At 44.0% G+C, this 26,730-nt stretch overlaps 1 protein-coding gene across 1 annotated transcript; it reads left to right on the top strand.

Moving 5' to 3' along the window:
* The first annotated feature begins 2,777 nt into the window (after positions 1-2,777).
* Positions 2,778-24,283, top strand: SUV39H2 (SUV39H2 histone lysine methyltransferase). Its single transcript, XM_069956163.1, has 6 exons — positions 2,778-2,848; positions 12,107-12,252; positions 14,620-15,291; positions 21,032-21,178; positions 21,954-22,083; positions 24,043-24,283. Exons 1-6 carry the CDS (start codon positions 2,830-2,832, stop codon positions 24,144-24,146), a joined length of 1,218 nt encoding a protein of 405 aa, XP_069812264.1. The 5' UTR covers positions 2,778-2,829; the 3' UTR covers positions 24,147-24,283.
* The last annotated feature ends 2,447 nt before the right edge of the window (positions 24,284-26,730 follow it).

The following is a 26,730-nucleotide window of genomic DNA, read 5'->3' as shown; positions in this document are numbered from 1 at the left end:
TATAGTGTTTCTTTCCTATGTAGCATAGCAGTATGCATCTGTTTCAGCCTGTAACAAGTACAATCTCTCCAGCCATACTCTCCAAATAAGCCTTTGGTTATATTCTGTACACTATAAACAGGAGTACACTAGATAGGGTCTAATACAATATACTGTATATACTCAGGTCCCTTTTGGAAGTGCTGATATTTACCAGTAGTGACTTGAAAGCTCCATATCTAAGGGCCCTATTACACGGAACGATAATCGGCCAAATCGGGCCTATCCGGCCAATTATCGTTCCATGTAATAAACACAACTATCAGCCAATGACAAAGCTCATCGGCTGATCGTTGATATAGGTTTGGACCTATAATTGTCGGCACCGACCGCGCATCGCTACATGTAATAACTGTGTGCGGCTGGTGGCTGACCATTTGCAAAGTGCATACATTACCTATCCATGATCCAGGGCTCCTCTTGCAGTCTGCTTCTCCCTGGGTCCCGCGCGCTGCAGCTTCAGAGCGACCTGTCTTAGCAGACAGGCAGCTCAGCCAGTCGCTGGCCGGGACCTCCTACCGATTTGAAGCTGCAGTGTGTGGGACTCGGGGAAAAGCGGACCGCAAGAGGAGCCCTGGACCATGGATTGATAATGTATGTAGTTTAAGCAAGGGCTGCAAGGACATCGGCAACAAACAAGCGTCGATTTACAGTTTACAGTTATCGGGCCGTGTAATTGTACCATTTAATGTTCTGTGAAAACACTTGTTAAAGCGACCAAACCCCAAACCCCCCCCAAACCACTTGTACCTTTGGATAGCTGCTTTTAATCCAAGATCTGTCCTGGGGTCCGTTCGGCAGGTGATTCCGTTATTGTCCTAAAAAAACAACTTTTAAACTTGCAGCCCTGTGTCAAACTGCCGGGGCTTAGAGTATCTGTGCGCTAACCTTGCACCGGCCCTCCTCCCCACCCTCTTCATCATTAGGTATGCCACTGGCAGGATGTTTCCTATTCCTCTGCAGTGAACATTGCACAGCTGTCTTAACGATCCAGCCCATGTGTCGGGCTGACACAGCTGATGAATAGGAGACAATCTGCCTGAAGCATTCCTAATGATGAGGAGGGCGGGGAGAAGGGACAGAGAGGTTGTGCCAGCCTAATGCATAGACAATTTAGGCCACGCCAGTATGACACAAGGCTGCAAGTTTAAAAGTAGTTTTTTAGGACAATAACTGCATCACCAATGGACCCCAGGACAGATCTTGGATTAAAAGCAGCTATCCCAAGGTACAAGCGATTTGGGGGGGGGGGGGGGGGGACAGAGTCTCTTTAAAGGATTTCTAGACCAGTGTTACTCAACTCTAGTCCCCAAGTCCCCCCCAGGTCAAGTTTTAAGGATTTCCTTTGTATAAAGGTGATATAAATAGCAGTTGTATCAGGTATCACCACAGGTATACATTGTATGGGATATCCTCAAATCATAAAATCATAGCCTGTTGGTCATGTAGTTTAGCATTTTTGGTTAAGTGAATTGTTGATTTAGAAAAAAAGGTCTGATATCTTTATCAATGGCTCCACTCTTGTCTGTGTCAGATATTGCTGGCCATCTGTATTCAATAAATACATAAAATTCCTCTTTGTAATTGGTTGTATAATACATTCTGTGCTGTGCCTGTCTGTTATGAAACATGTTACTTTGCCTCTTGTAACCTAAAATATAACAGTACATAATTAATCAAAAAAAGCACTTCCGCCAGACATACATTGTGGGCCTTACTGCCCAAGCCATTCTCCCCCCCCCCCCCCCCCCTCCCCAAAGCTTCTGTTTTTCCATTGGCATAGCCATTAGAGGGGCTCAGGTGCCATGTTCGCTGTTGAAATGACATTTATATTTTATTTGACATTGATAGGAAAAATAAAAACGTGTGACTCTCAGAAAGGGGAAGGAGAGGAAAATAAACTAAAAGCTGACTTAACTTCTTGCCCCTGCAGCCAGATACAAGTTATAAGGGGTTTTCCAATTAAAAAAAAATAAAATCAACTGGTTACAAAGATATACAGACTTGTAAATAAATCTCATGTTGTCCAGTACTTATCAGCTGCTGTATGCCCTGCATGAAGTGGTGTATTCTTTTCAGTTTGACACAGTGCTCTCTGCTGCCACCTCTGTCCAATGACAGGAACTGTCCAGAGCAGGGGAGGATCTCTATGTGAATTTGCTACCAAGCTGGACAGTTCCTGACATGGACAGAGGTGGCAGCAGAGAGCACAGCGTCGGACTGTAAAGAATATAGCACTTCCTGCAGGACATACAGCAGCTTGAAGGCTTACAATTTTAAACAGAAGTATATACAGAACTATATAATCCCCCGACACCAGTTGATTTAAAGACATGAAGAAGAGCTGTGTGTGAAAGCTGCCGACTGTCCGCTAGGGAGCTGTACGAATACACTGTGGGGGAGAAGGGAGCCGTGGCGGCTTGGGGCGCGATCATTCCCATTTGGTCCATATCGCTTATCCATTATTTAGCTAACAGAAGCGGATGCAGAAAACGCAGCCGTAAATGCCTCCCCAGTATACTCTGCCGCTGTTGGCTGTATGCCGCATGAGTGACACAGAGTAATGCCCCGTGTGTACAGCACCAGCAGACGAAACTTCATTGGCGGCAAACGGGTTACATTCAAGTTAACCGCTCCGGCTGGTGGCACCGCCCCCTGGTGACGTATGGGGCGTGGAGTGTGGCGGCCCGGAGCTTAGCGCTATGCGATTGGCTGGAGTGGGCGGGCTATGTGGGGAGGACGGAGGGTAGTGACGTCACGACAAGGAGATGTGATTGGCGGGGCGACAAGATGGCTGCTACGCGTGGAGGTGAGTCTGGCGCTGCGTCTGTTTGCTTTCTGTGATGACATAGAGGCGCGGAATACGAACTGAGGGACGTGAGCAGCGTGTGTCCGGCGGCCGGCAGGCAGATACCGCAGCGCCGCTCTCCACACGGGCCGGGAGCAGGAAGAATTAGCTGTGTTACCGAGCACCTCCAGCTGAGGAGCAGGAGTCCCGGTGTGTGCGACCAGTGTACGGGCACAGGCTGCACGGATCTCCGGCATACAGCTGAGCGGTAACAGCGCCGGGTGCTGCGGGGTTATATTGCTGCCCCGGGGCAACTGGGACCGGGTAGGGCTGCAAAGGCTTCAGAGTACTGCCGGCTGCCTCCCCATAGCTGCCACTGCGCTGCACGGGGGCTGCCTGGCCAGGAGAGAAGGGGCAGCAGCTGAGCAGCTCCCTGCAGGGACCAACAAGTAGTGTAACCCATAGCAACCAGTCACGTGATCTGCACTCTCCATCCAGCTGTGTACAGGGGCCCTGGGGGTGGATCTGTCAACAGCAGCTCTGCAGGCTGCCTGGGGGTGGATCTATCAACAGCAGCTCTGCACCTCACCTTATACTTTCATGCTAGACAGAATTGTGATGTTCTGCATGGGGTTTGTATTCGTAATCCCAGGTGTTCCTTGGGCCGCCCTGTTTACAGCTTTTATTCTGTTATAAGGTTGTATTTTATATTGGTATTAGACTGTGTCCCCCATGGCATCACTTGTTCCTGATGTGGCCTCTGTGCGGTCCAGGAATAGTGTTGTGTTATCGCCCTAATTGGGCAACTAACGGCTCTGTGTAATAGGGCCCCCCCCCCCCCCCTTACCCGCTTGCTGTCGGTGTGTGTAATAGCACCATCAGTGAGCAGGGAATGGGGAGCAAGCGAGCGCTGACCTGACATGTCGGCGCTCGCTTGCTCCTCTGAATCGCTCCGTGTAATGGGGACTTTAGACTGACTAGTCTGGAGACCTGATTGCACAGGCTAATTATCTCTCACATCGGGCAGATATCAGGACAATGAACAGACAAGTGCTTGCTCCTTTGCTGATCACTTAATTTTCACCTGTCAAAAGAATTCTCTTCTGTTGGCAGCACATCTCCCTGTGTATTGGACATCTGACTAACTGCTGTCCAGGAATAGGGCCGAGTGGACCGTCCTGTCAAACTGTTCAGGTTCAGCAACATTCTCTGAACCCGGCCGCTCTTCATTAGATTCCCTTCGGCTGTAGAAGTTGGATGCCACTCTAGAGTCCTGGAAAACACGGATACAGCCATAGTCTTTGTTCGTGTTTTCCTGGCAGCCCTAGGGCGGCATCCTCTAGCAGTTTTAAAATAAGTTCTTATTTTAAACCTGCAGCAGACATGTGCCCTACACAGTGCTGCCAGCCTGAACACAGAGAGGGCCATATCATTGTGCTTGCTGTATAGCAGTGTCTAAAGGCCCTATTCCACCAACAGATCTGACGACAGATTATCTGCCAAAGATTTGAAGCCAAACCCAGGAACAGACTATAATCAGAGATCAGGTCATAAAGGAAAGACTGGATTTCTCCTCTTTTCAAATCCACTCCTGGGTTTGGCTTCAAATCTTTGGTAGATAATCTGTAGTCATATCTGTTGGTGGAATAGGGCCTTAATACTATGTCTAGGCCTGGCAAGAATTTCTTTAGCTCTTTTGTCGGCTGATCACCTGTTCTATTGCACAGGGCGGTATATCTACCTAATTTTGCAGATAAATGCTTGGTGTAATAGGGCCATTAGTCACAGAATCTGTAACATAAAGGGTGACACATTGGGGCAGATTTACTATCTCAGACGCACCTGCATGTACGCATTTTGAGAACTTCTCTGTAGTTTCTGAAAAAGGGAGTTAGACCCCAATGAAAGGGATTGTGGCCTTAGATGTGAAACTGTGTGCCAAAAGTGCACCAGGTTTTTCACAAACTCTGGTACAATTTAGGCCAACCAATAGTTGTCCTAAACTGACACTAGACAGTCCTGTATTAAGCAGCCTGCGCTGCTTTGAAAGGTTATCCATTAGGTTTTTTTTTAATGTTGAAATCTGGGCAAAAGGAAAAAATTGCCACAGGGGAGTGTGGGACTATTGCGCAACGACTGTTTACACGGAAGGATCGGCGAATTTTTTGCGAACTACGAACGACTATTTATGAACATGTTAAAAGATCAAAATGAACGATTTTTCGATCGTTTGCCGCGTTTACACGTACAATTATCGTTTGTTATCGCGAAAATTCGCCCGATAATCGCTCCGTGTAAACTTAGCATTATGGTGCGTTTACACAGACAGATTTATCTGACAGATCTTTGAAGCCAAAGCCAGGCACAGACTATGAACAGGGAACGGGTTATAAAGGAAACACTGGGATTTCTCCTCTTTTCAAATCCATTCCTGGCTTTGGCTTCTAAAATCTGTCTGTGTAAACGCACCCTTAGGTCTTGTTCATTTTTCACGCCAACGTATCCAATCCGTGCGTAGCCTCATACGTAGTGTGCATTGTGCATCTGTAAGTGTATACTTTGTATTGTACGCAGCAAACTCAAAAATACTGCCGTATATTCGCGGTTCACACTACGGCCGGAAATATACGCAGCGTGAACATAGCCTCAAGGTCCATTTACACAGAAATTTTATCTGACAGACTTTATGCCAAAAACAGAATTGATTGGAAAAGAGGAGAAATCTCTGGCTTTCCTTAATGACCTGATCTGTTTATAGTCTGTTCCTGGCTTTGGCTTCAAATCTTTGGCAGATAATCTTTCTGTGTAAATGGACCCTAAAAGTGCCAGAGATCAGCAGCTTATACACTGATTTGATCTTTTGTGCGTCCATAAAATCATTATTGGAGACACCTCTTCCTAACAAGATGTGTGGCTGATAAGGCCGTGTAAAAATGTAGAAGCATAAAGCATTACTTACCTATCTATTCCAGTTTAGAAACTACCAAAAATCCATTTGTTTGGGGGGGGGGTTTGTTCTGTTTTGTGTTCTGTACTTCCTGGTTGAGCAGTTGTGCACAGTACTACAGGTTCCAGAATGCAATGCTTTCCCTCAGCTGTTCATCACAGTCCTCCACCCTGCGTATTCCCCACCCAAATCTATTGCAGAACATCTAGGCTGTGTTCACACATTGCAGTTTCTTTGTGTTACTGAATTATTTGCAGTAATTTATGATTTCATTGTTGTCCCACCCACACAGCACGCTGTATTCTCTACCGATAACACCACACAGCACGCTGTATTCTCTACCTGTAACACCACACAGTACTGTATTCTCTATCTGTAACACCACACAGCACGCTGTATTCTCTACCTGTAACACCACACAGCACGCTGTATTCTCTACCTGTTACACCACACAGCACCCTGTATTCTCTACCTGTAACACCACACAGCATAGTGTATTCTCTACCTGTAACACCACACAGCACTGTATTCTCTTACTGTAACACCACACAGTACACTGTATTCTCTACCTGTAACACCACACAGCACACTGTATTCTCTACCTGTAACTAGTGATGTCACGATACCAGAATTTTGAGTTCAATACCGATACTAACTTTTTTATTTTGATACTCAATACCAGTTCGATACTTAGTAAAGTATAAAAAAAAATACAGTGGTAGAAATATAATACCCCTGCACTATTACAGTGATACCAATTTTTGGACTATTTTTATTTTATTGTGTTAAAATAAAGTTAGTGATATCTGTCTAAGACAGCTCTGCTGCATCAGCTATCACTAAGACAGCTCTGCTGCATCAGCTATCACTAAGACAGCTCTGCTGCATCAGCTATCACTAAGACAGCTCTGCTGCATCAGCTATCACTAAGACAGCTCTGCTGCGTCAGCTATCACTAAGACAGCTCTGCTGCGTCAGCTATCACTAAGACAGCTCTGCTGCGTCAGCTATCACTAAGACAGCTCTGCTGCGTCAGCTATCACTAAGACAGCTCTGCTGCGTCAGCTATCACTAAGACAGCTCTGCTGCGTCAGCTATCACTAAGACAGCTCTGCTGCGTCAGCTATCACTAAGACAGCTCTGCTGCGTCAGCTATCACTAAGACAGCTCTGCTGCGTCAGCTATCACTAAGACAGCTCTGCTGCGTCAGCTATCACTAAGACAGCTCTGCTGCGTCAGCTATCACTAAGACAGCTCTGCTGCGTCAGCTATCACTAAGACAGCTCTGCTGCGTCAGCTATCACTAAGACAGCTCTGCTGCGTCAGCTATCACTAAGACAGCTCTGCTGCGTCAGCTATCACTAAGACAGCTCTGCTGCGTCAGCTATCACTAAGACAGCTCTGCTGCGTCAGCTATCACTAAGACAGCTCTGCTGCGTCAGCTATCACTAAGACAGCTCTGCTGCGTCAGCTATCACTAAGACAGCTCTGCTGCGTCAGCTATCACTAAGACAGCTCTGCTGCGTCAGCTATCACTAAGACAGCTCTGCTGCGTCAGCTATCACTAAGACAGCTCTGCTGCGTCAGCTATCACTAAGACAGCTCTGCTGCGTCAGCTATCACTAAGACAGCTCTGCTGCGTCAGCTATCACTAAGACAGCTCTGCTGCGTCAGCTATCACTAAGACAGCTCTGCTGCGTCAGCTATCACTAAGACAGCTCTGCTGCGTCAGCTATCACTAAGACAGCTCTGCTGCGTCAGCTATCACTAAGACAGCTCTGCTGCGTCAGCTATCACTAAGACAGCTCTGCTGCGTCAGCTATCACTAAGACAGCTCTGCTGCGTCAGCTATCACTAAGACAGCTCTGCTGCGTCAGCTATCACTAGGACAGCTCTGCTGCGTCAGCTATCACTAGGACAGCTCTGCTGCGTCAGCTATCACTAGGACAGCTCTGCTGCGTCAGCTATCACTAGGACAGCTCTGCTGCGTCAGCTATCACTAGGACAGCTCTGCTGCGTCAGCTATCACTAGGACAGCTCTGCTGCGTCAGCTATCACTAGGACAGCTCTGCTGCGTCAGCTATCACTAGGACAGCTCTGCTGCGTCAGCTATCACTAGGACAGCTCTGCTGCGTCAGCTATCACTAGGACAGCTCTGCTGCGTCAGCTATCACTAGGACAGCTCTGCTGCGTCAGCTATCACTAGGACAGCTCTGCTGCGTCAGCTATCACTAGGACAGCTCTGCTGCGTCAGCTATCACTAGGACAGCTCTGCTGCGTCAGCTATCACTAGGACAGCTCTGCTGCGTCAGCTATCACTAGGACAGCTCTGCTGCGTCAGCTATCACTAGGACAGCTCTGCTGCGTCAGCTATCACTAGGACAGCTCTGCTGCGTCAGCTATCACTAGGACAGCTCTGCTGCGTCAGCTATCACTAGGACAGCTCTGCTGCGTCAGCTATCACTAGGACAGCTCTGCTGCATCAGATAGCTTGACTGCCCACACAGCTGCTATCTGCACCAATCACCAAAATTGCTGAGGAAGAGGAGGTCACACAGGATCGCACACAGACTATAGCCAGAGCAAGGCCGACCCCCCCCCCCCCCCCCCCCCCCCCCCCTTGTCACCCCCCACATCACTGATGTCTGCTCCTCACAGCCCCAGCCACCTCCCCCACCTGCCAGCCGGCTCTATCCTCACATGTGCTGCACATCCACCCGCCTCCTCCGTCCTCCTCTCCGGGACCTCCCGCTCTCAGTCTTCTCTCCCCAGCCCCCAGACCTCTGTGCAGCTCCGGCTCCGCTGCATAAATCATTTCCCTGATAAGAGTCTGGCCGAGCCGGACTCTTATCAGAGAGACACCGGCAGCGGGGGTCTGCTACACACAGTAGCCACCCCTGCTGCATACGGAGTGGTTAGATGCTGCTGTCAGTGTGACAGCCGCATCTACACAAGTGCCGGCTATTTGAAAATGGCGCCGCTGGGAGCGGAGGGAGAGCCGTGCAGCGGAGGTGACTGCAGGGGGCAGGGAGAGGCATACAGAGAACACGGCCGGCGCTCAGATAGCCGCCGGTCGTGTTCTCTGCACTGTACTTTATGCACTGCACTATTATGCAGCGTAACATGAAGTATCGATACCAGGAAATCCTGGTATTGAATCATTTTTTTGCCCGAAATATCGATACTATCGTGCATCGTGCATCCCTACCTGTAACACCACACAGCACGCTGTATTCTCTACCTGTAACACCACACAGCACACTGTATTCTCTACCTGTAACACCACACAGTACTGTATTCTCTACCTGTAACACCACACAGCACACTGTATTCTCTACCTGTAACACCACACAGCACACTGTATTCTCTACCTGTAACACCACACAGCACACTGTATTCTCTACCTGTAACACCACACAGTACTGTATTCTCTACCTGTAACACCACACAGCACACTGTATTATCTACCTGTAACACCACACAGCACGCTGTATTTTCTACCTGTAACAGCACACAACACGCTGTATTCTCTATCTGTAACATCACACAGCACGCTGTATTCTCTACCTGTAACACCACACAGTACTGTATTCTCTACCTGTAACACCACACAGCACGCTGTATTTTCTACCTGTAACACCACACAGCACGCTGTATTTTCTACCTGTAACACCACACAGCACGCTGTATTTTCTACCTGTAACACCACACAGCACGCTGTATTTTCTACCTGTAACACCACACAGCACGCTGTATTTTCTACCTGTAACACCACACAGCACGCTGTATTTTCTACCTGTAACACCACACAGCACGCTGTATTTTCTACCTGTAACACCACACAGCACGCTGTATTTTCTACCTGTAACACCACACAGCACGCTGTATTTTCTACCTGTAACACCACACAGCACGCTGTATTTTCTACCTGTAACACCACACAGCACGCTGTATTTTCTACCTGTAACACCACACAGCACGCTGTATTTTCTACCTGTAACACCACACAGCACGCTGTATTTTCTACCTGTAACACCACACAGCACGCTGTATTTTCTACCTGTAACACCACACAGCACGCTGTATTTTCTACCTGTAACACCACACAGCACGCTGTATTTTCTACCTGTAACACCACACAGCACGCTGTATTTTCTACCTGTAACACCACACAGCACGCTGTATTTTCTACCTGTAACACCACACAGCACGCTGTATTTTCTACCTGTAACACCACACAGCACGCTGTATTTTCTACCTGTAACACCACACAGCACGCTGTATTTTCTACCTGTAACACCACACAGCACGCTGTATTTTCTACCTGTAACACCACACAGCACGCTGTATTTTCTACCTGTAACACCACACAGCACGCTGTATTTTCTACCTGTAACACCACACAGCACGCTGTATTTTCTACCTGTAACACCACACAGCACGCTGTATTTTCTACCTGTAACACCACACAGCACGCTGTATTTTCTACCTGTAACACCACACAGCACGCTGTATTTTCTACCTGTAACACCACACAGCACGCTGTATTTTCTACCTGTAACACCACACAGCACGCTGTATTTTCTACCTGTAACACCACACAGCACGCTGTATTTTCTACCTGTAACACCACACAGCACGCTGTATTTTCTACCTGTAACACCACACAGCACGCTGTATTTTCTACCTGTAACACCACACAGCACGCTGTATTTTCTACCTGTAACACCACACAGCACGCTGTATTTTCTACCTGTAACACCACACAGCACGCTGTATTTTCTACCTGTAACACCACACAGCACGCTGTATTTTCTACCTGTAACACCACACAGCACGCTGTATTTTCTACCTGTAACACCACACAGCACGCTGTATTTTCTACCTGTAACACCACACAGCACGCTGTATTTTCTACCTGTAACACCACACAGCACGCTGTATTTTCTACCTGTAACACCACACAGCACGCTGTATTTTCTACCTGTAACACCACACAGCACGCTGTATTTTCTACCTGTAACACCACACAGCACGCTGTATTCTCTACCTGTAACACCACACAGCACGCTGTATTCTCTACCTGTAACACCACACAGCACGCTGTATTCTCTACCTGTAACACCACACAGCACGCTGTATTCTCTACCTGTAACACCACACAGCAAGCTGTATTCTCTACCTGTAACACCACACAGCAAGCTGTATTCTCTACCTGTAACACAGCACAGTGTATTCTCTACCTGTAACACCACACAGCACGCTGTATTCTCTACCTGTAACACCACAAAGCACGCTGTATTCTCTACCTGTAACACAGCACAGTGTATTCTCTACCTGTAACACCACACAGCACGCTGTATTCTCTACCTGTAACACCACAAAGCACGCTGTATTCTCTACCTGTAACACCACACAGCAAGCTGTATTCTCTACCTGTAACACCACACAGCAAGCTGTATTCTCTACCTGTAACACAGCACAGTGTATTCTCTACCTGTAACACCACACAGCACGCTGTATTCTCTACCTGTAACACCACAAAGCACGCTGTATTCTCTACCTGTAACACAGCACAGTGTATTCTCTACCTGTAACACCACACAGCACGCTGTATTCTCTACCTGTAACACCACAAAGCACGCTGTATTCTCTACCTGTAACGCACATATTGGAATAAAGAATCATATTGGAATCTCTATTTCCACGCACATATTATGATCAAGCATCTTTTATCTTTGAAGTTGAGCCCCACAATAAGGCTCTGATTCTCTCTGCCGTTGAGCATTTACTTGTGTTACTGCATCATTTTTGCGAATACGCAGCAGTACTGCAATGACACTCCAACATGTGTGAACACAGCCCTAATTTCACTGCACACTTCTGCACAATCAGAGAAATTAGTGCAACACCTGCTTCTGGCCGGTGAGAGATGGTGAATCACTCAGGGGATTGGGGGATCCAGCCAAGCCTCCTGGGAGATCACACCCTGCCCCCTGTCTGCATCATCAGCCTGATCTCAGCAAACACACACAATGTGAGACAGAGGCATGGAAGATTTGTCTCCTAAGGGGGGAGAGCAGAAGGATTTACTGGATTTCTATCAGCTACCAGTGTGGCAGAACTGTACAGATATGGTAATACATTGTATAGACGAATCTTTAATGTACTTTTAATAGAAAACAAGTTTTTCTTATCTGGAGTTCCCCTTTAACTGTGGGACTGCACAAACAATCCAGCATTTGTAATATAACATGCAAATCTACATTTTAGCTACGGTTGCATGCATGTTTCTATAAAGCACAGTTTCACTATAAACTTTTAATTCACAGCTTGGTGTGTGCCATGTCTTGCCTCCAATGAAACACTTCAAGAATTATGCCGGAAAGAGTCGCTCATCTGCAAATGTCTTGGGATTACTCGGAAGAATCTAAACAATTATGAAGTGGAATATATCTGCGACCACAAAATAGAAAAGGTAACATAGCCAGCACCCATGGAAGTGGGGAGAAACCTGTTCTGTGAATATTTGAAGGTTGCCAGACTTTCTAACTTAAAGGGGTTGTCTAGCGAAAATCTTTTCTTTCAAATCAACTGGTGGCAGAAAGTTATATAGATTTGTAATTCACTTTTATTAAAAAAAGTCAAGTCTTCCCATACTTATTACCTACTGTATGTCCTGTAGGAAATGTTGTTTTATTTTCAGTCTGACACATTGCTCTCTGCTGACATCTCTGGCCGAGACAGGAACTGCCCAGAGCAAGAGAGGTTTTCTATGGTAATTCATAGAAAACAAAGACAAGAGTTCCTGTCTTGGCCAGAGATGTCAGCAGAGAGCACTGGGTCAGACTGAAAATAAAACATTTCCTGCATGACATACAGCAGCTAGTAAGTATGGGAAGACTTGAGATTTTTTAATAGAAGTAAATTACAAATCTATATAACTTTCTGATATCAGTTGATTTAAAAGAAAAAGATTTTTGCTAGACAACCCCTTTAACTGTGCAATAGCTCTTTTTAGCAGTCATCTGTTATAAAATATGTTTGTTTCTTGAGAGCATTATGTATGGATATATGTTTTTGTAAGGTCCTGTGTGACTTTTTTTTTATTTTTGTATTGACATGCTCTGCATTATGTTGTATATTATTTTGTTTAAAAAAAATTTGATTGGGGAAAAAAAACTATAGCCAGAGCAGAAAGCGAGTACAAGCAGATTCCTAGATCCCATACATATATGTCCAAACAGACAGTTGATTTGAGTAAACTCTTATTCTTCATTATCCCTTTGGTACTGTGGAATGTTAATGAGATACTACTTCCTATGTCTCCTTACAGGTCTCAACCCATGGTCTACTTAGCCCTCTAACAAAAATGCAGTTGTCCAATATGTGTATATCCCCTTAAAGGGGTAGTGCGGCAGTAAACAATTATTCACAGAATAACACAATTATACAACTTTGTAATGTATGTTATGTCTGTGAATGGCCCCATTCCCCGTGTCCCACCACCCCCACCCGTGTACCCGGAAGTGTGGTGTGCTATATATACCTGTCACGTGCCGACTCGTCTCCGATCTTCAGTCAGCGATGCCGTCTTCGGACGGCCAGGCCGAATCCCTCCGTCCGTCCTGAGTGCCGGCCGCCCTCTTCAGCGTCATCAGATGCTCAGCCGCGATTGGCTGAGCACAGTTATGCTCAGCCAATCGCGGCTGAGCAGCCAATGACGCGGCAGAGGGCGGCCGGCACTCAGGACGCCATCGCTGACTGAAGATCGGAGACGAGTCAGCACGTAACAGGTATGTATAGCGCACCACACTTCCGGGTACACGGGTGGGGGTGGTGGGACACGGGGAAGGGGGCCATTCACAGACATAGAATATTGTTGTTCTGTGAATAATTGTTTACCGCCGCACTACCCCTTTAAGGACCCTGGAAATTAAATTTTTTTGCATTTCTTTTTCCTCTCTAAAATCTATAAAGGTAATTTCATGCATACCGCATTGCAGAGGATTTGAGGCTGCTGTTTTGCAGTGAAATTTGCTGCGATAGTACATTCCACTGTGCCATAGCATTGTAAAACCTAAGATATAGTGCAGCTGTTAACTCAGGGATGGGGAACCATCCCAGCCTTTGGCTGTCCAAGCATAATGGTAAATGTAGTTTTGCAACAGCTGGAGGTCAGAAGGTTCCCCAACCCGTGGTTTAACTAAAAAAAAAAAAAAAAAAGCCATTGATGCTCTCCTACATAGTCTCCAGGTTCCGTGCTCAGTGAGGCTAAGGCTAGGTTCACATCCCGTTTTTGCAATCCATCTCACTGTATCCGTTTTGCAAAACATACAGAAAAACATGGTCAAGCACAGTTTTGTGTACACTACAAAATGTAGAAAAAAAACAACTTTTTTTATGTAAGTCAATGGAAATATGTATATTTTTTTCTCCATAGAACTGATACATTAAATGGGTTATCCAGCGCTACAAAAACATGGCCACTTTTCCCCCTCTCTTGTCTCCAAATTGGGTGGGGTTTAAAACAGTTCAGTTCCATTGAAGTAAATTGAGCTTAATTACAAACCACACCTGAACTGGAGACAAGAGAGGGGGAAAAGTGGCCATGTTTTTGTAGCGCTGGATAACCCCTTTAAACAGACAGCAAAATTGGCATGTGAACCAGGCCTAAGACTGGACAGCTTCAGCTGATTAAATGTAAAACCACTAAGGACACTAGGGCTACGTATAGCACTATGCCTGTTATGATGACTATGTCAGTGTACGATTCAATAAATACATGCTACACATTGGACAAGTACGTTAATAAAAGGATTAATCATCATCTTTGTTTTTACAGGGTAATGAATATTTCCTTGTGAAATGGAAAGGATGGCCAGAGTCACATAATACATGGGAACCTAAACAAAACCTGAAATGTTCAGTGCTTTTGAAGCAGTTTTACAGTGACCTTTACAAGTATGTATCTGAACTTAAGCCTGGTAAAGAAAGTTTGCTTAAAAACAGCATTAAGTCACTTGATCGTTCTGTTGCTGACTATGTAGTCAAAAAGGCTAAACAGCGAATTGCACTCAAAAGATGGGAAGAAGAGCTGAATAGGAAAAAATGCCACAATGGAATGCTGTACGTAGAAAATGATGTGGATCTTGAGGGTCCCCCAAGAGACTTCTATTATATAAATGACTATAAAGCTTCCCCTGGAGTAAACACTTTAGGCGAAGCTATTGTTGGCTGTGAATGTATGGATTGCTTTACCGGTAAATGTTGCCCTACTGAGGCAGGGGTTGGTTTTGCTTACAATGAACATGGACAGATAAAGATCCAACCTGGACGGCCTATTTATGAATGCAACTCAAGATGTAAATGTGATCCGGATTGTCCAAATCGTGTGGTACAGAAAGGGCCTCCTTACTCTTTGTGCATCTTTAGGACACAAAATGGACGTGGCTGGGGGGTTAAAACACTCCAGAAAATCAAGAAGCACAGCTTTGTCATGGAATATGTTGGAGAGGTATGAAATGCAATCCACTTTAACCCTTTATTATTTTTATGCGTCAGTAGGGTTGGTATATTCTGTTAAACAGCACTTTTAATAGGCTGGAATGAATGGTTAGAAGTATAGTAATACCTGCTTTCTTGCCTCTCAAAAAACTTACTAATGTCTATAAAGCTATGATGACATCTTTCGCGAGCCGGGTCAAGTATTACGTTGCTGAGGCCCTTCCCGGTAAGTATAACAGATTGGGTTCTCATGATTGCATCGTGAGAACCTAATCTGCCACTTAACCATTGGAGATAGCTAGCTTTTTCTTTTTTCTTTCTTTTTTTTTTAAAGGCTGCGTTCATACATCCAGTAACTCAATGTGAAGGCATCATTTAATTGCACTGATTAATCTTTTCATTGCAGCAAATGAGCCGACCTAACATACCCTTACAGCATTTAAATGCAACTGTCAGTTTTAACTGTGGCATTTAAATGGTTAATTAGTAGAGATGAGCGAACCGGGTTCGAGTCGATCCAAACCCGAACGTTCGGTATTTGATTAGCTGAAGCTGCTGAACTTGGATAAAGCTCTAAGGTTGTCTGGAAAACATGGATACAGCCGATGACTATATCCATGATTTCCACATAGCCTTAGGGCTTTATTAGAAATGAGCAAACCTGGAGCATGCTCGAGTTGATCCGAACCCGAACTTTCGGCATTTGATTAGCGTTGGCTGCTGAAGTTGGATAAAGCCCTAAGGCTATGTGGAAAGCATGGATATAGTCATTGGCTGTATCCATGTTTTCCAAACAACCTTAGAGCTTTATCCAAGTTCAGCAGCCCCCGCTAATCAAATGCCGATCGTTCAGGTTCGGAACGACTCGAACCCGAACCCGGTTCGCTCATCTCTAGGCTTTATCCAAGTTCAGCAGCCACCGCTAATTAAATGCTGAAAGTTTGGGTTCGGATCGACTCGAGCATGCTCAAGGTTCGCTCATCTCTATTAGCTGTCACAGGCTAATCTGACTAATAGCTACAGTCCCTGACTGGTGATAGCAGTCAGGAGCGGTATGGTACAGAAAGGGCCCATTCTGTACCCCCTTAGGGACAACATGATGTAAGGAGTTAAAGCGACTCTGTTGTATCCACAATTGTACCTTCAGATAGCTGTTTTTACTCAAAGATCTGTCCGTTAGGCAGGTGATGCAGTTATTGTCCTAAAAAAACAACTTTTAAACTTGCAGCCGTGTGCCAAACGGCCGTGGCCTAGATTGTGTATGCATTAGGCTGGTACAACCTCTCTGTCCCTCCTCCCCGCCCTCCTCATCATTAGCAATGCTCCAGGCAGATTTTCTACTATTCATCACCTGTGTCAGCACGGCACATGGTCTGGATCGTTAAAGCACCTGTGCAATGTTCAGACAGAAGAAAATGTTCTAGGGCCATTCCTAATGATGAGTAGGGTGGGGTGGTGCAAAGTTAGGACCCAGATATTGTAGGCCACGCCAATTTGACTGAGGGCTGCAAGTTGTTTTTTAGGACAATAAATGCATCACCTGCTGAACGGACCGCAGGACAGATCTTGGATTAAAAGCAGCTATCCGAAGGTACAAGTGGTTTGGGAGGAACAGATTGTGGGTACAGAGTCGCTTTACTAAACTAACAGTCCTGCTCCACAATCAATCACACAGTCCCCAGCTTGTCTTTTCCATACTGCTGAAGGAGACAGTCTCCATAAACTTACAATAAAGACTGTCTGCTAAAGCAAGTCAGAAAAGGCAGTGAGTGCCTTGGTTAGGGTAAAAAACAATCTTTCAATCTGCAGCAGCCGAGTCAGCGGCATGACCTAGAGCGTCTGTGCCCTACGCCTGCAACGCCTCTCTTTTCTTTCCTACCGTGCTTGATATTAGGAATGCCCTCTGGATTTCTTCTATTCATTGCTTGTCTAAAACAGTGTGATGCCTCATTGATTGCTGCAGACTAAAATATAAATTTATACTCTATCCAAGGCACCAGAAACATTTAAAAAGACATAAACAGGAAGGACTTACGTTCATCAAATAGACAATACCAGCAATTGGGGGAGATGGCTTAGCTTTAAATGGTCTATATTACCTGTCTTTGGTGGTCCGCTGGGGCCTCTAAGGCCTTCCGGGCTGCCTGAGGTGGGGGATTGCAATAGCAATGGTGTGCAGATTCTGCGGATCAATGCAAAAATCCCTTTTGTCACCTCACAAAGAATTTTTTTTAAAACTGGTCAAAAGGTCACATATATGCAAGTGTGGTATAGATAAAAAAAAAACTACTACAGATTATGGCACAAAATATTAGCCCCCCTCCCCTGTAAACTAAAAGATGATAACGAGTCAGATTAGAATAGTTAAAGCACATTTATGTATTTTCTAGATGTTGGGTAGAAAAAAAATTGTACTGACTTGAATAACTAATAACATGTCAATTTTACCATATGGCGAACAGCTTAAACATGAAACCCACCTGAAATTTGAAGGAATTTTTTTTTCCCTTCCAATTTCACATCCCAATTTTATTTTTAGTTGTGCCACATATTTTATTTTCTGGAAAAATGAGTCTCGCTACAAAGTACAGTTGGTGTTGCAAAAAAGGCCTAAGGGTCTGTAGGTGAAAGAATAAAAGCACAATGGCTGTTTAAACATGAAGTGCAAAAAACAAAAATTGGCTGTGACAGGAAGGTGTTAAATAGTCATCCTATAGTACTTGCCACTAGAGTTCTCTCTCCTATCAATTCCTTAGTGTGCACATACGCTCATAGAAGTTCACTACTGTACAGTTTTGCCAAGTGTCACACTTGCAGGGCACAGACCCAGTCCAGGCTGGCATCACACTGGCTAACTAGCAAAAATGCCATTGCCAGATGTTAGCTGTGAATCAACAGAATTTTATAAAATGCTACACTTTGCTACAGCGTTTTCTCTCCTCCCAGTCATACAGTGCAGTCAGTTCAGCCTTGGCATCCTATTAGACAAAGCAAATGACAGCTATCTGAAATCAATCATCATATTACATAGAACGATAGTCATTAGTTATGATTGTTAGTACGATGTTTACTGCATCTGATCCCAGCAAATAAATGATGTGGAATTACACTGAACGATAAGTGAACAGATGTGGAATTACAGCAAATGATTAACAATGATTTTAGGTTCAGCTTAAGATGCGATCAATGGCACATAAACAATTTTTCGATCATTGCCTGCATTTACACGAACAGATTATCATTTAAATTCAAAAGATATAATTTTTCGCACAATAATCATAATAGGTACAGAAGAAATTGACAGTATGTTCTTTTGTATGAAACTATTACAGAATAAGTGTAAATAGCAGGATGTTTCTCATCTTCAGTCTATGAAGGGAGGGAGTTTTTAGACTTCTTTATGCAGTGTTTGCAAAGTAAAGCAAATATTGGCATCATGTTACTAGAAGAGCAGGAATTGTCACCTCTTACATAAGATGTAGCATAACATTACTGGTATATGACCAAGCGTGATTAGAGGTCCAAATATTTATTTACAGCCATATGTTCTCCCTTTGCACAAAAAAGGTTATTACTCTCCTTAAATTATAACTTTTGCTGTCGAGGTAGATGTACGAGACATTCTGTCTCACTGTCTCTCTCCTCTGCCATCTGTAATAGCACTGCATTCACACCAGATAGCACCTAGTTGTCAAATGCATGAAGGCCCACAGAAAGATTTATGTCCAGTCCTGCCCATAGAAAATTAATATAGAAGTGGGTTCATTAAGCATATTCATTGCATGGACCAAGCAAGGAACACTTATTGAACACTTATTGAACTTTATGAATAATAATGTTCTATTTTACTAGATCTGACAATTATACATGCTACAATATAGCAAACTGCTTGTACTGTACCGTATAGCGACTTTTAATCCAAGATCTGTCCTGGGGTCCGTTCGGCAGGTGATGCAGTTAATGTCCTAAAAAAGTTGTGTCAAATTGGCGTGGCCTAGAGTGTCTGTGCCGTAGGTCTGTCCCTTCTCCCCACCCTCTTCATCGTTAGGAATGGCCCTAGAACAATTTCTCCTAATCACCACTTGTCTGAACACTGCACAGGTGCCTTAACTATCCAGTCCATGTGCAGTGTTTAGACAGGTGATGTTTAAGAGAAATCCTGCCTGGGGCCATTCTTAAGGATGAAAAGGGCAGGGAGGAGGGACAGAGGGGTGTCACAAGCCTAGGACACAGACACTCTAGGCCATGCCAATTTGACTACGCTGCAAGTTTAAAAGTTGTTTTTTAGGAGAATAACTGCATCACCTGCCAAACGGACCCAATGACAGATCTTGGATTAAAATCAGCTATGTGACTGTACAAGCGGTTTGGGGGGTCAGATTGTGGCTACAGAGTCACTTTAAACTTTTATTGGGGGAAGGGCTATGTCATATTAACTGTTTTTTTTTGTAAGTCCCCCTGGGGGACTATTACAATTGCATAGCATTAATAAGTAGTATCTGCGATCTTCCCATGGAGTCTGCTTGAGGCAGACTCTATTGAAAGATTGCTGATCAGATTGCACGGAGGTAAGCATAACTCCTCCTGTAGTAAAAATCAAATCACCCAGTGCTTAGCTGCTGTATGTCCTGCAGGAAGGAGTTTGCTTTCCAGTCTGACACAGTGTTCCCTGCTGCCACCTCTGCCTGTAAAGAGAACTGCCCAAAGCAGAAGTTTTCTATGGGGATTTGCTACTTGCTAGAAGTAATAAGTATGTATAATCTTCTGACACCAGCTGATTTTAATCAGTTTTCCACAGCAACCCAAACTTCCTTCAGCATCTGTAGGTGAATGTTGAAAAGCCCTTGCAATCACAGATATGGTTTAAAATTGGCGAATCATCTGGTACACTGTTTTCATTAATAGGAGCTGAGCTGCAGAGACCAGGCTTAGCCACTGCACAATGAACAGAGACAACTGCTTTTGGCCCTTTTCACAACATAGAATCAGCTACCATAGCCCCGCTAAGAAGCTTATTACCTGTCCTCAGGATAGGTCACCAGTCATTTTTGGCCAGAAACCCCTTTAAGGGTGCCTTCACATGTACCGCATCGCAGTGGATTTCCCACACAAAATCCACATGGTACAAATAAAGGCACATAATACGCTCCTGCGGAAATACGTTGCCATTGAGTTACATAGTAATCATTATTGCAGCAGATTCCATTGCGATAAACTCGCAGTGTGAAATCCACTGCACTAAGGTATGTGTGAAGGCACCCTAAAGGTGTTATTTTGTGTTGAATAATATTTTATTTTATTTTTTAAATAAAGCTGAACGCTTGTACATTTTACACACACTGTAAAGACTTTTAATAACCCTAGCTTCAAGAAATCTTGCAGGTATGTACAGTAGATATGGCTTGTAGTAACTTCTGCAGCTTTGACATTTATTTTCTTTATTTTTATTTCAATCTCTTAGGGCTCTTTCACACTACGGAAATGGTGTAGAGATTCCACTCGGAACCCCTGACAAATCCCGCCTGCTATCTCTTTCAATAGGAGGCCTCAGGCGCCTCCGCTCCTTTCCGCTCAATGAATTGACATATCAATTCTTTGAGCAGAGAGGCGCGCAAAACCTCCCACTGAAAGAGCGAGCAGGCGGGATTTGACAGGTGTTCCGTAGTGTGAACAGGGCCTTAGTCTTTTGCAATTTAGGATGGTGATGCTGTTAAAGAAATTGCACACAAATAACCTGTCATTTCTTTCAGGTAATAACAAGTGAAGAGGCTGAGAGAAGAGGACAACAGTATGATAATACAGGAATCACTTACCTCTTTGACCTGGACTATGAATCGGATGAGTTTACTGTTGATGCTGCTCGGTATGGAAACGTCTCACACTTTGTAAACCATAGTGTAAGTGGAAATGTAATATTAAGAATTCATTAATAAATGTAGTGCAAATGAAGATGTTGTCCAGAGTCATACCTTGCTGTCATTATTCCAGTGTAATAGTGGCCATAGACATTAAATGTGGGGCAACTCGCCCAATGTTTGATTTTACCATGTCCGATTCTTTGTTCCCATGAGAGAGAACCTGCTACAATGGGGTATGCTCAGCAGGAGCTTATTTCTCGCTCGTGTCATTGGGGGACACAGACAGTGGGTATAGGCTGGTGCCACTAGGAAGTGACACTAAGCAAAGAAAAAAAGTCTCTGCATAATGTATGTGAGAACTGGAGGAATAGCTGTATTATTCTAAATATATGCCCCCACCTGGTGCATATACATTTTTCTCACACCTTTCACCACTATTCTCCCAGAGCCAGCCATTGTTTTTTGTTTGGGAGCATGCACTGCAGACTGAGTGTGCAGTGCATGTGCTGACCTCAGACAGAGAAAAGGGAAACAGCAATAACTCTGGGAGAACGGCGGTAACAGGCGTGAGGAAGTCATTATGCACTAGGTGGGGCATAGTTTTAGAAGAATAGTGTCAACTTTAACTATTGTTTTTTTTTTTTTTTTTTTTTCTTCTTTTAACACGCCACATTCCCCTTCCTCCATCTACTCACATGCTGGTCTCCCTTTTACACATCTATGTATAGTTTTATACAAACTAATTATGTAATTGTAATGTATAAAACATGTTAAACATAGGCCTTACGTGTCTTTTACTTTGCTTGCATTTTAGTGTGATCCCAATCTTCAGGTATTCAACGTATTTATAGATAATCTGGATGTGCGTCTTCCTCGAATTGCATTATTTTCAACAAGGCAGATAAAAGCTGGAGAGGAGCTTACATTTGATTACCAAATGAAAGGTATGAGCATCTTTATTCACTACCAATAGGAGATAAATATACACTAGTACATGTGATATAGTAAAAGTACTTTGTGTTTATGTAGTCAGTTTCATGTGCCTCTATCCCTTTTATTGTTTGAATGGCTGGTGTACTGAACTTGCCTAAACTGCACCTTTTTGCTTTTGGTTTACACACTGTACTATAGTAAGTAGTTTTTTTTTATAGTTGCCTATAGCAATCAGTCACAGCTCAGCTTTCATTTCTCACATTGCTCTGGTAAAATGAGAGCTGACCTGTGATTGGTTGCTATGGGAAGCAAAGAACAATTTAGGCTATGTTCACACAACTTTTTTGAGGCAAAAATGCTGCCATATTTTAATTACATCCATGCTATTTACGGCTGGAATTATCAAAATATGGCTGTATTTCTGCCTCAAAAAAAGTTGTCTAAACAGATATACATTACTAAAACGGACACAAGCTCTGAGCACAGTCATTTATGTGCTATGTGCCATTGGCTTAGATCATTAGAGCGTATTAACAATTATTGTCTTACACTACATTCATTCACACACATCTTAACACTAAAAGGGAACCAATCACCTCCAAAATGCATATACAGCTTTTTAAATGTGCTTGTTAGAGCACACAGCACTCTTTCCATACATGTTTCTATATACTCCCTGCCTCCCCCGTGTAATCCATAAAGTAACTTTATAAAACTGGCGCCCGGTATGAAAATTACATCAGGTAATCACCTGGGCGGTGTTCGGCTAGATGGTAGTCACAGTCAGTCCGGGTCCCCTGGGCGTTCTTCGGCGGTAATCACGCAAATCAATTCAAATCACTCAGTAGCTCCGACGTCACTCGGGAGCGCGCCGTACACCACGTTTGCGCACCTATGTTTTTACGCCGCGCATGCGCAGAACAGCCGATTCCATTCAGGCTGTACTGCGCCTGTGTAGAATAGCCTCAAACTCAGTGTGAGCCGGAGTTCGAGGCTATTTTGCACAGGCGCAGTACAGCCAGAATGGGAGCGGCTGTACTGCGCATGCGCGGCGGCGTAAGAACGTAGGCGCGGCAACGTCGTGCACGCCGCGCTCCCGAGTGATGTCAGAGCTACTAGGTGATTTGAATCATGTCCAGAGGGGCGTGATTACCGCCGAAGGACGCCCAGGGGACCCGGACTGACTGTGACTACCATCTAGCCGAACACCGCCCAGGTGACTACCTGATGTAATTTGCATACCGGGCGCCAGTTTTAGAAAGTTACTTTATGGATTACACGGGGGAGGCAGGGAGTATATAGAAACATGTATGGAAAGTGTGCTGTCTGCTCTAACAGCACATTTAAAAAGCTGTATATGCATTTTTGAGGTGATTGGTTCCCTTTAAGCCCCATCGAACTATCAGTTTTTCCAGTCCGTAAATCTGGATTTTGATTTACAGACAAAAAATAGATCCATGGATTTCAATGTGGTCATCTACACACTATTTGAAAACTGATCTATTAATTATCCATTATTAAGAATAGGACGCCTGATAACGACTGATGCATTTTTGTGGCATCAGTGGTAAAAGTATGCCAAACTGCATGATATATGTGAACCTGGTATAACAGGTATCCACAGCATATCTTAGTCCAGGGATGGGGAATATTTGGTGTTGCAAAACTACAATTCCCATCATGCCTGGACAACTAAAAGCTTTCTGTCTAATGGTGTGTTTACACAGACAAGATTTATCTGACAGATTATTGAAGCCAAAGCCAGCAACAGACTATAAACAGGGTACAGGTCATAAAGGGAATATTAAGATTTATCCTCCTTTCAAGTCCATTCCTGACTTTGGCTTCAATAATCTGTCTGTGTAAACATACCATTATACCATTAGTCGGTGGATTTGTACTTTAAAATTGAACAAAGGAGACTTGCAAAATGTGATTAATTTCTCTTACTGTTTGTCTTTTCATGTTAGGTTCCGGAGACCTCAGCACAGACTCTATAGAGTTAAGTCCAGCTAAGAAGAGAGTTAGGACCGCTTGCAAATGTGGAGCTGCTATCTGTAGAGGATACCTTTAATTTAATATATTTCTTAATAAATGACATACATATTTTACTATGCTGTGACAAGGTTTATTTTTAAAAGGCACAATGTATTGTTAGTGATTTCCTTTTCTGGAGTACATCTGTGTGAGCTTCTTATGTGCAAAATAAATTTATCTTGAGTCTTTTTAAAGGTTTGTCTTGGATAAACTATATGTGTATATAGGACATCAACAGAATATATTTTTTTGGATTTTATTTTTTAAGGGGCTTTCACCAAGCAGTATGATATGCAGGGCTATTGAGTTGGTTAACCAAATGTCTAGATTCCTACTTCATGAATTCCTCATGTACTGTGATTAGTACCAACTACTTTGCTGTAGTAAAATGGTAACATTAGGCTTTTCATCACTTACAGAAGGAAATATTCAGCAAGCATTGTATTCAATAACAATGTGAATGTTTTATTTAAAAGCCAGATTTAGCACATTTCTTACAAAACTGACTCCACATTTCATATTATAAATTAGTTTAGAATGTCAGAAAATGGCAGCAGCTAAATATCTGGTTCTCTAATTATGTCTGATAAAAAAAGAATTTGCATTGATGTATTTTATTGCCTTTTTTTTGTTTGGCAATAGATTCAAGCTATTCAGATCAGCAGACGTCTGATGGTGAAAATTCTGCTTAGTCCAGTGCAGCTTTAATTTTTCACCAACACTTTTTTAAATGAAAGCTGCATTGTTGTTGGTTGCTGTGGGCAATAAAGGCATCAAAATTGGATTGGGTGCCAGCAAGATAAGACCTTCATACACTAGCCCCACCTTTAATATCCAGAGATAGTCACATAATATCCAGAGATAGTCACATCATACCTCAAGTCCTTCAGAAGTGGTTTATTTCACAAGGTGTAGTGCACCTAACATGGAGCTATGTTTAAGTCTCCTCCTGAGACCATTTTTAGGGTAGCTTCACACGTACCGCATCTGCAGCGGATTTCACACTGCGGATCCTGGTAGTGTGAAACTGAATGGGTCACATACACGCAGCAGAATTTTCATTCCGCTGCCGGTATGTGACCCGGTCCCTTTAACCCCCTGCATCCCCGGCCCGAAGCATACATTACCTGCTCAGCGCCACAGCTGTGTGAAGCTCCCCATCAGCCAATCAGTGCACGGCAGCACTGATTGGCTGATAGGGAGCCAGGAGCCTAACTGCAGCCGCGGCACCGAGCAGGTAATGTATGCTCCTGGCTGTGGGGGGTTAAAGGGGCCGGCTTACATATCCCCAGTGGAATGAAAATCGCAGCGTAAAAATCCGTTGCGGATACGGTACGTGTGAAGGCACCCTTAAAGTGGAAAATAGTCTTGGGAGGAGACCGAGGCGTAGCTCCATGTTGGATGCACTTCACCTTGTGATATAAACCACTTCTGAAGGACTTGAGGTGTGATGCAATTGGATTTGTTCTGAATATCTAATGCCCACTCACCAGCTGATTTGGATCTTCTGTGCACCAGTCAAATTTATTATTGCCTCACATCTGTGTAAACAGATGTGCAGCTGATAATGAAGGTTAATGGCCGCATGATTCATCTTGTCTTGTAAAGGCACTGTAAAAGTGAGTGCTGATCTTGCTGATCGGCTGAATACCATTACATGTAAAAGGACCCTACTGCATGGAAAGATTATAGCGCAAATTATTAGTTGATTACTACATCTTGATCGTTGTTGATCACATCTTTTGTGCTGACCATAAAATCGTTAATTGTTCGCAAATCTTTCAGTGTATGTGCATATTGTTAATTTGTTATATTTGTTCACATACTCATACTAGAGTATACGAGCTATTGTATTCATGATAACTAATAGCTTGTTCTGTGTATTATGGTAAATGACTTCAGGTTGTTTGCAATCATTTATTATCTAATAGGGTCCTAAGGTTGTGTCTCCACAATTCCAGCTTTATTGTGCTGCTTTGCTTCCATAATTAGAGCCCTATTGATAGCGGCTTCTGCAATATTGTCTAAATTAACTAAGCTTTTTCATGTGATTAGGCTTAAAGTAAACTTGTCAACTGCTCTTCATAGTCTAAACTGCTGATGCTGTTAGGGCAAAGAGACATGGTATGTTTCATATACCCAGCTGTGCTTCCAGAATACACAAAAATGTTCTTATGCTCTGGTATAAAGAATCAGGCTTTTCTTTTCAGCAAGGACTCCTTTCTGCTTGATTGACAGCTAAAAACTGAGTCCCAAGCAGGGTCCAGCATTGCTGGAAGCAGTAGTTAGAGGTGTTGGAGCTTACTGTACTTTGGGAGCTCTTCATTTTCTGAATGGTACAATGACAAGCTCATACTACTTGAACCACATTAATCCAGTCATTGTTCCTTCATAAGCACCACAGATCTAATTTCATCTTCATGGAGGACAATGCTCCAGGTCATTGAGGTTGCATAATTAGGAAATGGCTTCTGGAGACTGGGGTACCTAAGATGGAGTGGCCTGCACTTTCTCCACACATAAATCCCATACAAACAAATTAGTTGCTGTACCCCAGAACCACAAGGGCTTGAGTGGGATACCATGCATCAGCAGACAATAAGCTGACTTGTGAACAGCCA

Source organism: Dendropsophus ebraccatus, chromosome 1 (genome assembly GCF_027789765.1).
Source record: "Dendropsophus ebraccatus isolate aDenEbr1 chromosome 1, aDenEbr1.pat, whole genome shotgun sequence".
In the NCBI taxonomy this organism is placed as follows: Eukaryota; Metazoa; Chordata; class Amphibia; order Anura; family Hylidae; genus Dendropsophus; species Dendropsophus ebraccatus.
The sequence above is the reverse complement of the archived record's forward strand: the minus strand, read 5'-3'. Positions and strand labels throughout refer to the sequence as shown.

Bases quoted from the DNA above. Each gene is read 5' to 3' on its own strand.
- SUV39H2 (XM_069956163.1), top strand. The intron at 15,292-21,031 runs GTATGAAATGCA...CATTTCTTTCAG, and splicing joins TCATGGAATATGTTGGAGAG to GTAATAACAAGTGAAGAGGC. The intron at 22,084-24,042 runs GTATGAGCATCT...TTTTCATGTTAG, and splicing joins ATTTGATTACCAAATGAAAG to GTTCCGGAGACCTCAGCACA.